The sequence below is a fragment of the Equus quagga genome, chromosome 9 (genome assembly GCF_021613505.1).
Source record: "Equus quagga isolate Etosha38 chromosome 9, UCLA_HA_Equagga_1.0, whole genome shotgun sequence".
NCBI classification, from domain to species: Eukaryota; Metazoa; Chordata; class Mammalia; order Perissodactyla; family Equidae; genus Equus; species Equus quagga.
This window is the reverse complement of record NC_060275.1, coordinates 56,693,951-56,712,751: the sequence shown is the minus strand read 5'-3', so window position 1 is coordinate 56,712,751 and position 18,801 is coordinate 56,693,951. Positions and strand designations below refer to the sequence as shown.

Sequence of the window (18,801 nt, the reverse complement as noted above, 5' to 3'; positions counted from 1 at the left end):
ACCTAACCACTTAGTACATTGTTTCTTAAAGTGATATTTAAAAGGCTAATGTATAACATCCAGCATTTACATACCACCAGGAATAATCACTGAATCTGGGTAAATTTCTTAATCTCCTGTTGTTTTTTTTTCAAACTGATTATGCCAAGTAACTTTTCAGAATGTCCCAAACTAACATTCAAGAAATTCCAGGCTAATGTGTTACCTTCAAAGAGTGAATTTGAAGCAACTCCTCCCTCTTTTCCAAGAGATAATTTCGTGGAGGAGGAAAGACAAGCCTGGTTTCATATTTGAGATACAGGGTCTTACCTGACTTGGTTATATTTAGAATTTCAGCCCAATCAAAAGAACAAAAACAAAAAGAATTGGAAAGAAGAGCCAAGGAATGCAAAAAAATAATCACACAGCATAATTATTAGCAAAGATTTATACTCCAGAATATCAGGAACATCTACAAAAATCAGTAAAGACATCCAAAACAACAGAAAAATGGGCAAGAAATATAAACAAGCAGTTCAGAGAACAGGAAATCAGAATGGCTAACAAACATACACAAAAATGCTCAACATCACTAGTAATACAAGTATACAAATTAAAAAGTTATTTCACATCCAAGAAGTAAGCAAACAATTTAAAATCTAACAATAACAAATGCTAGCAACAATAGGAACTCTCATACTTTTATTGTGGGAACCTAAATTAGCAATTTGGCAATATCTAGCCAAACTAAAAGTCCATATACCATAAAATATGACATTTGCTGTAGGTACCTGGGAGATCCTTTATGAAGTTAAGAAAGTAATCTAACGGTTTTTACAGATGTGGCCTCTATATAAAATTCCTAAACTGTCTCTCACGGCGAATACTGTTCCCTAGTCAAATCCTGCTGGTCCTTTAGCGCCCAAATACTCTTAGTTCCAAGCCTCCCAGAAGGTTTCCACTGGCCTGGCTAACACTGAACCATCCTTATACCACTGGCTCCCAAACTTGTCTGTATGTTGGACTCAAAGCCCAGACCACACCTCAGACCAAGAAAATCACAATCTCTGGAGGTGGGGTACAGACATCAGCATTTTTTGAAGTTCGTCAGGTGATTCCAAGGAGCAAACAAGTTTTGGAACCACAGCCTTACACTATTAAATATCACTTATGTGAGCAACTCAAAATATGGCAACTTCAAATATTGCTTGGTTTTCATGTCTGCTACAAAAATGTAAGCTGTTTAAGGTCAGGTACAAAAACCTAGTATAGTGGAATGTATGGAAATGCAAAAAATTACTGACATTGGTTCTCAAGTGAGGGGTAACTTGGCAATATCTGGAAACATTTTTGGTTGTCACAAGTGGGAGGAAGGAGGTATTACTGACGCCCAATGGGTAGAGACCAAGGACGCTGCTAAACATCCTATACTGCACAAGACAGCCCCTCACCTCCAACAAAGAATGATCCAGCCTGAAATATCAACAGTACCAAAGTTGAAAAACACTGCCCTAGAGAACAGCAAGCATTGCAGAGCTGATTTAAAAGTATATAAATTGGCATACAAGCAAAAAGAAAAAGATCATTAAGAGTTTATAATATGAGAACTTCTATAAACTCTACTTCCTCTTCCATGGCCCTGAAAATAAAAAGTTTCTTGAGCTAAGTTACTAAGCATTCTCCAGAGAAAAGGCACATGCACAGTGAAAAGAAACCCTGAATGATTCTCATCAGGCTCCTCAGGAGGCTAACCTGCCCCTCATTCCCCACATCCCACCACTAAACAGAAGCCCAGAACTTTGTTGAATGAAACAATAAATTAACTATAGGAGTCAGTAACACCTGTTAAGTGTGGCTAAAATATTAGGTTCAATTCACATATTAGGATTCAACAAATTTTTAATTATTATGACGAGCTGTTCTGATTTTCCTGTTTTACACCCTCCCCACCTCTCCCTCACACATTCCTTAATCTTGTTCAGTATGTTAGTTCTAATTTCACTCATAATCAACCAAGACAAGACACTTCTTATACAGCTGTGGTTGTTAACTAAAGCTCAAATTTGCAATCTTCTGGTGATATTTATAAATTATTGATACCTAGCCGCCTCCCTGCTCCTCCCCGAATTCTGATTTAGTTGGTCTGGGTGGGACTCAGGCATTGGGGTGCATTTAACACCCCCAGTGTTATCCCAACATGCAGAGAGGGTTGAGAACCATTGACCTAAAGATGCATATAATCCAGCAACTGCTTCATTATCCCAAATTGGCTAGACCAAGTTTCTTTCATTTCCAAAAAATAAGTGACTGTGGAAGAGGAACATTTTCAGTTAGCAAATAATCTTCAGGTATAAAAAAGAAGAATATGAATATGATACTTTCCTAAGTGCACATCAAATTACATACATACTAGAAACCAGTTGGAAAATAGGGTTTAATGTTATACATCGCTTTATAAACATCTTAGCAAGCATATCTTTCTGTAAAACAACTAATAATTTTAAAGTTTGGAATAAGAAGCTATTAAGAACCAGTGTTTAGCTTAATTGTAACTTTGTGGCAATTCATTTTTCCCCAAATATTACTTCTAAGGTAAAACAGCCTTGACTAAAATACCAGGTATGACAAAGGCCCGTTTACAAATAGTTACCTCAATCACAGGGGTCTCAGCAATAGCAGTAAGAATGACTCTGCTTGCCAAGGCTTCTGATTGTACTATTGTCTCCGGATCTGCTGAAAATGGCCAAGAGGCAACACTGAATGTACATCTGAAAATCCCAGGATCAGATGGTATGAAAAGTACTTTTATCTCTTCTGTGGCATGAGGTCTTATGATGACTTTATTTTTGAAAACTAAACAACGATATGCTGAAAGATCCACCTTAAAAAAAAAAGTCACATGGCTCGTTAAGAAATGCCCTGACACTGAAAATCAAAAGTTCAACTAGGAAAAGTGACATCAGCATCATGGTGGAGTGATCTCTTCCCTTAGACTCTCTCCCCTAAGATACAATGAAAAGGACATTCATAACCCAACAGAGGACATTACACAACACAACAGACATCTGAGAGATCCACACAACCATACGTCTGAAGGTGGAGGTGCTGGCTCCCCAAGGAGGAAGTGGAAGGAGGTAAGGGGAGCTCCTCTCCCTCCCTGGCAGCAATCCAGGGTGTGGGACTGCATGTGGCCCTGCAAGAAGAGTGGGCAGGGGCAGCTCTCGTCCAGAATGCCTTCACTCTCCAAGTTGCTTCCCAGTCATGAGAAAGCCCCACACAGAAAAAACCAAGCAACTGTGAGGGTTTCTTCATCAAGCCAGCACACCAGGAGGGTAGATAGTGAGGGCAGAGCAAGAAAGTCCCAGGGATCATACACGCGAAAGAAAGCACCCTGCTACCTGTACCAGCCTCGTAGGATGGCCAAAGCAAGGGACTCACAACAGTGTCCATGTACATACATTTATAAAGTGGCAGCAGCGAGCGGGCAATCGCAGACTGGCCCTGGCAGCACAGATTAAAAAAGACAGGCACAGAAACCAGGGATCACAATGGGCTCAGAATACACAGATCCTGCTCTCCAGTGGCAGCAAGTGGAATCTGTGATCAGATACTTCCACTATGAAAAGGTACAAATCCACTCCATCAAATAGTATGAAAAGGTACTTAAACATTCCAGATCAGAAGGAAAACAACAAGCACCCAGAAATCAATCCTGAAGGCACAGAAATTTACAATCTAAATGACAGAGAATTCAAAATAGCTATCGTAAAAAAACTCAATGAGCTACAAGAAAATTCAGAAAGACAGTTTAATGAAATCAGGAACAAAATTAATGAAATTAATGAACAGAGGGAATTCTTCACAAAAGAGATTGAAACTATAAAGAAAAACCAATCAGAAATGTCAGAGATGAAAAACACAATGAATGAGATAAATTACAATCTGGAGCCCTTGAACAACAGAGCTGATATTATGGAGGACAGAATTAGCAACTGGGAGGACAAAAATATAAAAATGCTTCAGAGGAAGGAAGAAAGAGAACTAAGACTAAAAAGAAAAGAAGAAATTCTCTGAGAAACATCTGACTCAATTATGAAATGCAACATAAGGATTATGAGTATTCCAGAGGGAGAAAGGAGCAAAAGCTTGTTCAAAGAAATAATAGCTGAGAACTTCCCAAACCTGGGGAAGGAGCTGGAAGTACAAGTAAAAGAAGCTAATAGAACTCCTAATTACATCAATGTAAAAAGACCTTCTCCAAGGCATATATTAATAAAACTGGCAAAAGTCAATGACAAAGAAAAAATATTAAGGGAAACAAGGCAGAAGAAAATAACATACAAAGGAACCCCTATCAGGCATTCAGTGGATTTCTCAGCAGAAACCTTACAGGGTAGGAGAGAGGGGAAAAAGATATTCAAAATTCTGAAAGATAAAAACTTTGAGCCAAGAATACTCTATCCAACGAAAATATCCTTCAGATATGATGGAGAAATAAAAACTTTCCCAGACACAAATGCTGAGGGAGTTCATCGCCACAAGACACCCCCTTTCAAGAAATGATCAAGAAGGGACTCATACCTGAAAAAAAAAAAAAGAAAGAAAGTGTTTACAAAGCTTTGAGCGAGGAGATAAATAGGCCGACAAAATCAGAAAACTGCAGCTCTCTATCAGAACAGGTTAGCAAACAACTATAACATGAAAGATAAAGGGAAGGAAAACATCAAAAATAACTATAATCTTGTCATTTTAACTACAAACTCACAACACAAAACGGAATAAATTGTGACAATAACAACTTAGAGGGGGAAGAGGAATGGGATGGAACCTGCTTAGACTAAGGAAATAAGAGGCTATCAGAAAATGGACTATCTCATCTACGAGATTTTTAATCCAAAACTCACATTAACCACTGAACAATCAGAACAGAGACACAAATAATAAAAAAAGAGAAAATGGAGGAAACTATCACAGAGAACTACCAAACATAATTAGCAGTCTGAAATACACAGGACAAGAAACAAGGGAAATACAGAATAACTGGAAAACAAGTGATAAAATGGCAGATTAAGCATTCATATCTCAACTATAACTCTAAATGTAAATAGACTGAAGTCTCCAACGAAAAGACACACAGTGGTTGGGAGCTGGCCCACTGTTCATGGGTTGAAATCCCAGGTGTGGACCTGGGCACTACTAATCAAGCCATGCTGTGGCAGCATCTCACATACAAAATAGAGGAAGACTGGCAACAGATGTTAGCTCAGGGCCAGTCTTCCTCACCAAAAAAATAAAGGTAAAAAATAAATAAAAAGACAGAATGGCTGGATGGATTAAAAAACAAAACTCAACATTAAGCTGCCTCCAGGAAATACCTCTCAGCTCTAAAGACAAACACAGGCTCAGAGTGAAGAGATGGAAGATGATACTCCAAGCTAATGGCAAACAAAAGAAAGCAGGTGTTGCCATACTGAGACAAAGTAGACTTCATGATAAAAAAGACAATAAGAGACAGAGGAGCAGTATATAATGATAAAAGGGATACTCCACCAAGAGGACATAACACTTATAAATCTATATGCATCCAACACAGGAGCACCAAAGTACATAAAGCAACTATTAACAAACCTAAAGGAGACATTAACAGCATCACACAGGGGACCTTAACATCCCATTTACATCAATTGATAAATCATCCAGACAGAAAGTCAACAAGGAAAACAGTGGCCTTAAATGAAAAACTAGACTATATGGACTTAATAGATACATATAGAACACTCCATCCCAAAACAGCAGAATACACATTCTTCTCAAGTGCACGTGGAACATTCTCAAAGACACACCATATGTTGGGAAACAAGACAGGCCTCAATAAATTTAAGATTAAAATCATATCAAGCATCTTTTCCAACCATAACGCTATGAAACTAGAAATCAACTATAAGAAAAAAGCTGGGAAAGTCACAAATATGGAGACCAAACAACAGGCTACTGAACAACCAATGGATCATTAAAGAAATTAAACGAAAATTTTAAAAATATCTAGAACAAAGGAAAATGAAAATACACCATACCAACTCATATGGGATGCAGCAAAACTGGTCCTGAGAGGGAAATTCATAGCAATACTGGCCCACCTTAACAAACAAGAAAAATCTCAAATAAGCAATCTTACACTACACCTAACATAACTAGATAAAGAAAAACAAACAAAGCCAAAAGTCAGCAGAAGGATGGAAATAATAAAAATTAGAGCAGAAATAAATGAAATTGAAACCAAACAAACAGTAGAAAGGATTAACGAAACTAAGAGCTAATTCTTTGAGGAGATAAACAAAATTGACAATTAGCCATACTCACTAAGAAAAATAGAGAGAAGGCTCAAATAAATAAAATTAGAGATAAAAGAGGAGAAATTACAATACTTACCACAGAAATACAAAGGATTACAAGAGCACACTATGAAAATCTGTATGCAAACAAACTGGACAATCTAGAAGAAACAGATAAATTCTTAGACTCTTACAACCTCCCAAAACTGAATCAAGAAGAAATAGAGAGCCTGAATAGATCAATCACAAGTAACAAGATTGAAACATGTAATCAAAAACCTCCCCAAAAATAAAACTCCACCCAGATGGCTTCTTTGGGGAATTCTACCAAGCATTTAAAGAAGATTTAATACCTATCCTTCTCAAATTATTCCAAAAAATGGAAGAAGATGGAACATTTCCTAACACATTTTACAAGACCAACATCACTCTGATCCCCAAGTCAGACTAGGACAACACAAAGAAAGAAAACTACATGCCAGTATCACTGATGAACATAGATGCAAAAATCCTCAACAAAACATTGGCAAATTGAATACAGCAATACATTAAAAGGATCATATGCCATGATCAAGTGAGATTTATGCCAGGGATGGTTCAACAGCCACAAATCAATCAATGTGACACACTACATTAATATAACGAGGAATAAAAATCATGATCATCTCAATAGATGCTGAGAAAGCATTTGACAAGATGCAACCTCCATTCAGGATAAAAACTCTCAATAAAATGGGTATAGAAGGAAAGTACATCAATATAATAAAGGTCATACATGACAAACACACAGCCAACATCATACCCAACAGGGAAAAACTGAAAGCCATCCCTCTGAGAGCAGGAACAAGACAAGGGTGGCCACACGTGCCACTCTTATTCAACGTAGTACTGGAGATTTGGGGCAGAGTAATTAGGCAAGAAAAAGAAATAAAGGGTATCTAAACTGGTATTGAAGAAGTGAAACTTTCGCTGTTTTGCAGACGACATGATTTTATATACAGAAAACCCTAAAGAATCCATCAGGAAACTATGAGAAATAATCAACAGCTGCAGCAAAGTTGCAGGGTACAAAATCAACTTACAAAAATCAGTGGTATTTTTATCCTCTAATAACAAACTAAGGGAAAGAGAACTCAAGAATACAATCCTATATCCAGTTGCAACAAAAATAATAAAATATCTGGGAATAAATTTAATCAACAAGGTGAAAGACCTATACACTGAAAACCATAAAGTGTTACTGAAAGAAACTGATCATGACATAAAGAAATGGAAAGATATACCATACATAGGGATTGGAAAAATAAACATAGTTAAAATGTCCATACTACCTAAAGCAATCTACAGATTCAATGCATTCTCAATCAGAATCCCAATAACATTGTTCACGGAAACAGAACAAGCAATCCTAAAATTCACATGAGGCATCAAAAGACCCGAAATAGCTAAAGCAGTCCTGAGAAAAAAGAAGAAAGCTGGAGACATCACAATCCCTGACTTCAAAGTATACTACAAGGCAATAGTAATCAAAACAGCATGGCACTGGCACAAAAACAGACACACATATCAATGGAACAGAATTGAAAGACCAGAAATAAATCCACACACCTATGGACAGCTAATCTTCAACAAAGGAGCCAAGAACACACAATGAGAAAGAAAAGTCTCTTCCATAAATGGTGTTAAGGAAATTGAACAGTCACATGCAAAAGAATGAAAGTAGACCATTAACTTTTGCCATACAAAATAATTAACTCAAAATCGATTAAAGACTTGAAGGTAAGATGTGAAGCCACAAAACCCCAGGAAGAAAATATAGGCAGTACACTCTTTGACATCGGTCTTAGAAGGATCTTTTCTAATACCATGTCTACTTGGGCAAGAGAAACAAAAGCAAAAATAAACAAATGGGACTTCATCAGACTAAAGAGCTTCTGCAAGGCAAAGGCAACCAGGAACAAAATGAAAAGACAACTCAGCAACTGGGAGAAAACATTTGCAAATCATATATCCAACAAGCGGTTAATCTCCAAAATATTTAAAGAACTCACACAACTCAACAACAAAAAAACAGACAACCCGATCAAAAAATGGGCAGAGGCTCTGAACAGACGTTTTTCCAAAGAAGATATACAGATGGTCAATAGGCACATGAAAAGATGTTCAACATAACTAATGATCATGGACATGCAAATCATCACTACAATGAGATACCACCTTACACCCATTAGAATGGCTATAATCACCAAGACAAAAAATAACAAACGTTGGAGAGGATGTGGAGAAAAGGGAAGTCTTATACACTGCTGGCGGGAATGCAAACTGGTGCAGCCACTACGGAAAACAGCAGGGAGATTTCTCAAAAAATTAAAAATAGAAATACCGTACAACCCTGCTATCCCACTACTGGGTATTTATTCAAAGAACTTGAAATCAACAATTCAAGGAGACTTATGCACCCCTATGTCCACTGCAGCATTATTCACAATAGCCAAGATGTGGAAGCAACCCAAGTGCCCATAGACTGAAGAATGGATAAAGAAGATGTGGTGTATACACACACACACACACACACACACAACGGAATACTTCTCAGCCATAAAAAAAAGACAAAATTGTCCCATTCCCAACAACATGGATGGACCTTGAGGGTATTATGTTAAGCGAAATAAGCCAGACAGAGAAAGACAAACACCATATGATTTCACTCATATGTGGAAGACAAACTTACACACAGACAAAGAGAAGTGTTTAGTGGTTACCAGAGGGGAAAGGGGTTTGGGGGGTGGGCATAACGGGTTAAGGGGCAGATTTATATGGCGACTGACAAATAATAATGCACAACTGAAATTTCACAATGTTATGAACTATTTTGACCTCAATTACAAAAAAAAGTAGAATCAACTTGTTTAACATCCCTTTTGACAGTCACTCCAACTACCAAATGTAGACACTACCTCTTCAAAAATACCCAAGTCTTTTAACTCATTATTCATAAAGTCCAATCAGTCAAAATTATCAAGACTTAAGAGGGTAAGTTATCCATACCCTCACTTTCCTTGAAAAGGGCACTGAAAATGGCAGTGCTTCACAGCCCTGTACCTCACCCTAGGACCTGGTTTCTGTACCTCTGTAATGGAGGGGCTTTGACTGATCTCTAAGATTCCTCATCAGGCCTCCACGTCTACAATTATGTCTCACTCCAACCCCTCCCTCCTCACTGTAAATGAGGATCTTCTTTTCTACTCCCACTTCAGAGACAACATTACTTCCTACATGCCCAATTTCTCCTCCTTCCATTCTCAACTCTTTTCTCCAACCACCTGCTTTTCCTCTAACCTCAGGATCAGAGAAGAAAGACCAGGAAAAAGGGAGAGAAAGAGTAGACACAGTCTTATTTTATCAGGTAAATAAAGGTTATTACTAGGAGGTAAGAGGGGAGAGTAAACCCATCTACTGATGTTTGTCTCTAAGTAGCAGTCGCAAAACCAGGACATTCCAAAACAGGAACTGCTGACCATATTTCCCACCCTCCCTATTCACTGATTTTCAAATGGTCATTGTAATCAACGAAAGGCGATTTAGAGTCTGGATCTTTAGCAGCTGTTAACTGCTAACTGATCAGGTGAGAAACCCTTGCTCTAACAGTTAATGCGAAAACTGTATTTCCAGGTATTTCCAAAGATCATATACAAACATGATCAGATAAATTAGTCAAAAATATTCCACTGGGGCCAGCCTGGTGGCGCAGCAGTTAAGTTTGCTTGTCCTGCTTTGGTGGCCCGGGGTTCGCCGGTTCAGATCCCGGGTGCGGCCATGGCACTGCTTGGTACGCCATGCTATGGTAGGCATCCCACATATAAAGTAGAGGAAGATGGGCATGGATGTTAGCTCAGGGCCAGTCTTCCTCAGCAAATAGAGGAGGATTGGCAGCAGTTAGTTCAGGGCTAATCTTTCTCAGAAAAAAAAAAGGGGGCGGTGGGAGACTCCACTTACTAAATGTAGGCATAGGTCCCAAGAGTAACTTGTTTCTTTGTTTTTTTTGATAAATGACAGTAACTTACATTCAATTCCATTTAACAAAACTGAAAAGCAGAGATCAGAAATCAGAGCTTTCAGTTAATGGTGTAAATGACAACACTGAAAGCATATTTACATGATTTTATAAATAAATGACAATGAAATATAATGATTAGTAAGTAAACAATAATAACTGATGGAAAATGAGCAACACATTCAGATTTCACTTCTTACACTAGAAGCACAACAACAAAGGGATGACTGAGAAAAAAAGGATACCATTCCAACAATTCCGTACAAGGTATGGGGAGGGGGGCATACTCTGTAATATAAAAAGAAGAACTAGAACAAGGAGAAATCCAGCATTAATCATAATCCAATAGCTAAGTCAAAGGAGAGAGACACAGAAAGCTTACCTTTTCACCATTAACACTAACACTGAGAACCCCAATGCTGACTTGCAGCCAGCGGTCAGTTGGATTAAGTACACTAAGATGGGTTTGTGAAGCAATGCCAACACAGCAAGCGTGAGGAAACTTCAGCTCCTCAGGTACTCTTACATTCCCTGGGAAAAATAAAGCATAGTCAAAATGCAAGTTATATCAAACACTTGACTCAAAGCACAATTGGTTAAATGAAAATTTCTATATAAGACTATCTGTTTATACCCAAGAGCTATGGTATAACATGCCCCAAGTCTTTAGGAGGCCTTGAGACTGTATACGCCTCAGTGAGGCTGGCCAGTAATTTTTTCCTGCTGCATCCAGCTGATGAAGAACAATAACTAAAATTGATCGAACTCACAGTTTACTGCTAATCAACTCTTACATATTACTACCTATTAGTAATCTCTTCCTTTTTTCTCTCACAAATATAAGCCACTGGAACCTAATAAGAAATGAGAGGCTCTAACTTGAATTTTTACTACTACAACCAATCTTTTCTCCACCCTTCTGCAGTTACTCTGAAATTTCCTTCAGAAGAAAGGGCAGAAAAGAAGACAGCACTCCAGTGGCCATGTGCACTGTGCCAGAAAAAGAACAGCACCCAGCTCTGCTCAGCAGAGTAACTGTCAACAAGAGGACAGGGGGCAGCGCAGCCACTACAGACAAGAGCAGAAGGGTGCTGTCTCTCACTACCGCAACAGTTACCCCGCAAAAGGCTTACAAGCTAGAAGGAGACTCACTCCTTCAGGGAAGCAACCCTAAACTGGACATTTCCTAATTGAAAGAATAACAGAAATCCAAGTGCAAAGCACAAGAGAGAGACAAGAAACAAAGGCATCAGGGGTTTCATCTGCATAAGTTCTCATGTTTTTCTAAGGCCACTTCAGGGTCCCTTGCACAGAAATGTGTTACGGTCTCTGTTCCAAACTCAGGACAAAGCAAAAAACTTTCGAGACACTTAGGTCAATCAGTATCTCCTTGAAACAAACTAGATTTATGGTCTCATTTGAGAAAACTCAACTTTTAAATAATAGCAAGCAAAAATAATCATCAACAGAGAAAAAGAATCTTACCAAATCCTGATGTCATTCCTGAATCCCATGGTTTGATTCCTTGATTTGCACCAACAGACTGCACAGGAAAAGGTTTTGCTGTACTTAAAAGATTCTGATTTAAGGCATTAGAATATGGGTTACAAAGAGAAGAGGTACCCATCAATCCAGAGCCAATATTTTGTCCTAGACAAATGCCCACAGCCACCGAGTTCTGAACATGCTCTCCTGTGACAACAGGATAAGGATAACTTCCTGAGAATCCACAGACTGCGGCAGTGCCAGCATGGCACTGAGGCAAAGCAACATCTCCAGCTGAAGGTAGTGTTCCCAAATACTGCTGGGCTAAGGGAGCTGCAGTAAAAGAATGCCGAGTCAAGAGTGTAGGAACTGTAGTGGGCACATTCTGCATCTCAGGAAAAGAACCACAAGCCACAGTGCTGGGAACAGCAGCACACTGGTTTCCAGAGGCCACCTGATGAGGAACCTGGCCACCTAATGCACTGTCAGCAGTTGACGGATCTTCAGAAGTTCCTCTTTCACCTTCGTTCACAGGTGCCTGACGTGATACAGGGAGGCGTGGCATCACTGACACAGCCAGGTGGCTGAGACCTGACTTGCTCAGTAGACCCAGGTTGATCTGGTCCAATTCACTGGGGTTTGAGGTCAAACCTACCACATTGGTTTCTGATAGATCTCTACTTTTGCAGGAGAGATCATTACCCAATCTAAAGTTAGGTTTTACATCTTCGGGTTTGCTACTCAGAGAAGTAGTTTCAGTCACTTTTTCTGTATCCAAGTTTTTCTGGATAGTATATGATAATGTTCTTTTTTTTCTACTTTGAAATGGACCTTTTTCTCTCAACTTTTCCACAGCCTTTTCCTCTGATAGAACTGGACTGGCTTGAACAATTGTGGTGCTCAACTCATCGGTGATATCACTCTGCGTGTGACAAAAAATGTTTAGAAATAATCCATAGATAAACTGAATATTACAAATTAAAACCATGCTGATATAACTTCAAATAAAATAATAAAGAGATCTACACGAGATTAATTCTGAAAAAAAGTTGCCTTACACAAGGAAAAGTAGTTTTACAGCTGTGAAGTACACGATTAAAAGTTAGAAAGTGTGCATTCATTGTTTTATAGAAATAATTATGAGGAGACTAAAGAGGAGGCATACACCAATTACATCTCTGAAAAATTTACATAAAGGACCAGAGACAAGTAATTTTTTGCAAATTTAAGGGATTTTTCCTGTAACTTATAATAAAAATTTAAGTAAATTAATAACAAAGGAGTATGGGGCGAGCAAGCTTCCCAATGATATCAACATGAGCTTAGGAAGCAATGCAAAGCCAGGTCACAGGTTCTCTCACCCCCATTATTTGTTCACACTGTTGTTATGCTTGAAGATGCTAATTTTTATGAGCATTGAGTCTTCTCCAATGTGTAAGCTTATGTGGTTCTGTTTTCTTAAGGATGAAATAATAGCCATAGTCAATGTTCATACAGTCATTTCTTTATAAGGCATCACCTTGGGGGTGACATCTACAGCTCTGGAGGGTAGACCAGCCAGAATTTACACACAACTTAAGATACACTTGACCCTCACTGATTATTCTTGGTACTTGGTTTGCAAATTTCTCCTGGACCAAAGCTTTAGAAACAAAGACATTGATAAATACCCAGATTATTTGTCAGTCATCATCATCAAGAAATCAATCATTAAACAGAAATAAACAGCAGCCTGCATGTATTCAGTGGTGACTTCTTGGTGCCAAGCCCGGTCCTCACATCACTGTCTCTCCTTACAGATGAAGAAATAGGCTTGGGGAGGTTATAATCTATATCAGAAAGTAGCAAAGGAGAGGCCATCTGACTCCACAATTCAGCTCTTAATCACTATGCTAAGAACATAGAGACCCAATATCTAACAGCATCATCAAAAAGACAGCTTTCAATGAAATGGGTACACTGATTTGTCCAACATGATGTCGTGTTTAGTAACTTTAGTGGATATATTTAGTAATAGCTGGGTGGAGAAGGCCTCTATTGCATACTCACAACAGTCATATTCAGCTCATTAACAAACAGTAGTCACATTTACAAAACACACACACAGATAATAAAATTCTAGCTTCTCCTACACAAATCTCAGATCTACCTATTTCTCTCCCACCCCCACTGCCACTACCTCAGTCCAAGCCTGCACTATCTCTCGCTTGACTGACTACAGTAGCCTTATGTCAAATCTTCCTGGTTCTGATCTTGCCCCTCCTCAACACCTCCACCACACTGCAACTGCAATGAGCTTTTAAAACTTCAACACAGATCATATCAGTGTCCTGCTTAAGAGCCTTCAAACTCCCAAATTTTACATCCTAGACTCTTCATGGTTTGGCCTCTCCTCCTTTCCTCATGTACATAGATTTATGGCAGCCATTCCATTCCAAACTTCACAGAGTCTCTCAAATGCAGTGTGTATTTCATAATTCCATGCCTTCTCCCATTTGTTTGTCTGCTTCCTCCCTGCCTAATTCCAAGTAGTCCTGCAAAATATGACTTCAATACATTACCTATCCCTTCCATAAACCTTTGCTGAACTCTTTTGCCACCTGCCAGTCAGATTTTTAGTAACCTCCTTCTGAATCCCCACAGCACAGGTCTATCAAAGTGCATTTCATTACACAGTGTGTCTTGTGTGCCCTCCACCAGACTGACAGCTTTTGGAGGGCAGATACTAAAATATTTATACTTCTAGTGCCTACCCAGCATGAGTAGCTGTTTAATCAAAACACGTACACACACATATTCATCTTACAGGTAAAACAGCAACAGAAATTATATAGACCTGAACTTCAGTCTGAGTCCTATATCAGTAACACTTTGGAGCCAGAAGCCTTACTAAAGAAATAAAAAAAGAACTACCCACCTTATGGTCTTCAAGGCCATGATCTGAGGTCATGGTGGGACATGTGCTCTCTTGTTCAGACACATAAGTAAGCCTGCTCACACTAGCTTGTGGACACATCAACTGAGACAACTCACTTTCACAGGCGGGCGTCTGATGATGAGCTGCTGAACCAACAGACTCTACAGCACACCTGAAAGAGAATACCTCGTGATCAGAGCTATCCATTCCTTTACTCAACATTATCTACACTAGCAAAAAGCCATTCCTGCTTGCCCACAATCTTGTTAATCTACAGCCTCTGCTCTAGGTGGCATGTAGAGTAACTCAACCATGGATTCAATTTTTTACACTTAATTATATAAATCATAAATTATATTCCTATTGAATGAAGTATCTGGCAAGCTACTGTAAAAGAAAAATGCTGTGCATTTTCATTAATAAATTCCATGTACAGTCACATAATGTTAACCACTCATTCAATAAAAGTTTATTGAATACCTGACACAGAGCAATAAGCAGAGTATCCAAAAATTCCTGCTCTCAAAGAGCAAAGATAAAAAAAAGAATCATGTGGATAAGTGCAAAGAAATGAGAAAAGTAGGGGTCAGCCCTGTGGCCAATTGGCTAAGTTCCTGTGCTCCACTACAGCGGCCCAGGGTTTTGCAGGTTCAGATCCTGGGCGCAGACGTGGCACTGCTCATCAATGCATGTTGAAGCGACATCCCACATAGCACAACTAGAGGCACTCACAACTATAATATACAACTATGTACCGGGGGGGGGGGGGGGGGGGGGCTTTGGGGAGAAGCAGAAAAAGAAGAAGAAAAAAATAAAGACTGGCAACCGATGTTAGCACAGGTGCCAATCTAAAAAAACAAAAAAAAAAGGAAAGAAATGGGAGAAGTAATATACCGCTGATAGGAATATAAAGCGGTACAACTTTTGGTTGAGCAATTAAGCAATGCATATCAAAAGCCCCTTGACTCAGATACTCTACATCTAGGAACTAATCCTAAGAAAAAAATTAATGCTAATTATAAAGACTGCTAAAAGGATATGTCATCATATATCACTATCGATAATAAAGTAGGGAACCTTAAATGTCATACAGGAAGAATTAGGCTATGGAAATTCTGGCACAAACACACAATAAAACACTATGCAGCCATTTTAAATCATGCTATTGAATATTATCCTTTGACTCAGAAAGATATTCACAATACATTAAGTAAAAATAAAAAATTAGAAAGCAATGAATAGTAAGATCCCACATCAATTTAATACATGTGCCATATTCTGTTAGTCAATACTCATCACAAGGTCAGCCCTATTCAAGGAGAGAGACTGCACCTCGTGAGGAGAAGTGGCAAAGTCACACTGGACAGGAAATTTTGTCGCAGCCACCTCTGGAAACACTTGCTGCACCTACTGAACACTCTGCCATTTAGTTTCAATTCAGCCCTTAATTGACTGAATTTTACCCCATCATTTTTTTGCACAAAGTTCAGAATAGTCAGCTTGGCAATGAACACAGACAGAAAATTCTGTTTTGAATTTTGGATTTTCATAAAGCCCCAAATCAAGACAGTATTGGCAAAATACTAGTTAGTGAATTTCTAACCAACGGAGACAAAATATTAACTAAATTGCTCCGGGCCTATTTTAGCCACTGTATAACATTCACTCTACCTGGGTTCCTGTATGCACATGCACACACATGTGCATACATACACAGACACCATGATACAGCATGAAAAAAGTTCTGGGTTACTGGGGTGATGTGTTGTATTAGTCTATCTCCTTTGGTTAAAAGGAACAAATGCATTTAGGATGTATTACCTCAAGTAACAAGAAGTGAACTGTAAGAACACATGGAAGTAAGAGGAGAGAAATTTCAGTCAAGATGTCCGACTTCAAAGGAATCCAAAAACTGCCAAGGTGCAGTCACACCAAGTCTCAAAGGCAGTTCTGGAATCAGAAACTCTAAATCAGCTCTATGGACCTGCTGGAAACTAAGCCACAGCAAAACTTATCAGAGGAAGTGCACTCACCAAAAAAATGTTGCCATTGAACAAATGAAAATTCTGACCAATATTTCACCATGAATATAAAAAAACTTAATGGAATATGAGCTGGCCGAAACCAGGAAAAAAGGAGAACAAAAATATCAAACCCATTTTACCACAACAAAAAAGTACAAAGAGGATTTCAATAAAAATAAGTGAATACAAAATTAGAGCCTACATTCGCAGCAATGAAAAGCATAGTTGATGCTACAGAAAATCAGAGACGTAAAGGATAAACATTGGAACAGCTATCCCACAATACAGAGCGAATATATACAGAAAGGAAACTCAGGAAAGAGCAAATGTTCATGGATGACGAGAGAAAGGAGGATCAAGTAATGGGCAACCAACATACTCAAAAGGAGGAGGGAATAAGTGGAACACAGACAGTAATCAAAGGTAATAGAAAATAAAACTCCCCTCAGTTGTAGAAGGAACTGTGTATGCAGAGATTATCATAATCCAAGAAAATCAACTGAAAGCACATTCATTTGAAGTTGATGAGGCAAAAATGAGAGAAAGCAATAGTAGGAACATAAAAATGGAGCCAGAAATTAGGCTTAGACAAAAACACATATTGTGCGACAGGAGAATGGATAAACAGAATGTGGTATATTCATGCAATGGAGTACCACACAGCAATCAACACAATGAGCTGCTGATAAATCTACTGCAACAACAGGATGAATCTCAAAAACACATTAAGTGGAAGAAGCTGGACACACAAAAATGTTCTGATTCCACTCACATGAAATGCAAGAACAGATAAAACTAAACCATAGTGATACAAATCAGAAAGTGGACGCCAGAGCAGGGGTGGGAGGAAGGAGGAGAACTGATTGGAAAAAAGCAAGGGATTTTTACTGGGGTGATGTAAACAGTCTATATATTTTAGGGGGTGGTGTTTAAATAGGTGTACGTAAGTGTCAAAAACTCATTGAATGGGGCCGGACCAGTGGCATAGTGGTTAAGTTTGCACACTGTGCTTCCGCAGCCTGAGGTTAGCAGGCTCAGATCCCGGGGGTGGACGTACACATCACTCGCCAAGCATGCTGTGGTGGCATCTCACATATAAAATTGAGGAAGACTGGCATAGATATTAGCTCGGGGACAATATTCCTCAAGCAAAATGAGGAAGATTGGCAACAAATATTAGCTCAGAGCCAATCTTCCTCATCAAAAAAAAAAAAAACCTCATTGAATGACACCTTTAACATCTGTGCATTTTATTATATGTTAATTATATATAGATAAAAATATAATATAACAATGCATACTGTGAAATCCTAAAACTGGGTTAGGAGTGGGCCAAAAAATGACAGTAAGCTTGCTAGCAGGCTAAACTGTGTCCCTGAAAGGATTCACGGATTAGTCTACATGCCATATACTGAGGAGATCTCAACTAGTATTTGCTTTGCCAACTATAGCAAAAAACATATGTTAAGCAACTCAGCAACACAACATCACTCTCATTTCATCTTCCCCAGGCATTTTAGTTCAGAGTACACTTACCCTCTTATAAGTTGGCCTTTTCTCATTAAGTCCCATTGTTTTGCCCCAAGCTGAGAGGTGAGGGTGCAGGTGTTTGGCTAGCCTACCCACATGGAGTAAGATTACCAATTCCATGGTCATATTAAAAGGTAAACATGATGCCCTCATTCAAAATACCTCACCATATGCCAAGTTCATGAGAAAGTTTGGCATCCACTCCCACAGGTGTGCTTCCTAAACTTAATGAATAAGTATATTTTCTCAGGAGCACAAGAAAAAACAGGTGGGTCCAAGAGTGAGAGACCATCTGGCCCAGCATTTTGTTTCCGATCATGCAGTAAAGGGCAGTGTGAAGGAAAAAAATCATAAAGTTGTAAGTCTTCTAATATAATAATAATAATAGGCATTCTCATAGTTTTTATTAAAAGCCTTCATATACAATTAAAAACTATCAAAACCAAAGAAAACAGGATGAAATTGGGAAGTACACGGGGG

At 38.7% G+C, this 18,801-nt stretch overlaps 1 protein-coding gene across 6 annotated transcripts in view; it reads right to left on the bottom strand.

Annotated features, from left to right (window-relative positions):
* CEP192 (centrosomal protein 192) overlaps positions 1–18,801 on the bottom strand; it is a 114,542-nt gene that overhangs the window by 41,447 nt on the left and 54,294 nt on the right. For all 6 annotated transcript variants that reach the window (XM_046671159.1, XM_046671163.1, XM_046671162.1 and 3 more), the window contains 4 exons: positions 14,768–14,939; positions 11,851–12,772; positions 10,748–10,896; positions 2,630–2,860 (listed from right to left, as the gene is read on the bottom strand). In XM_046671159.1, the coding sequence (XP_046527115.1) occupies positions 2,630–2,860; positions 10,748–10,896; positions 11,851–12,772; positions 14,768–14,939 (1,474 nt within the window). The remainder of the gene's footprint in view (positions 1–2,629; positions 2,861–10,747; positions 10,897–11,850; positions 12,773–14,767; positions 14,940–18,801) is intronic.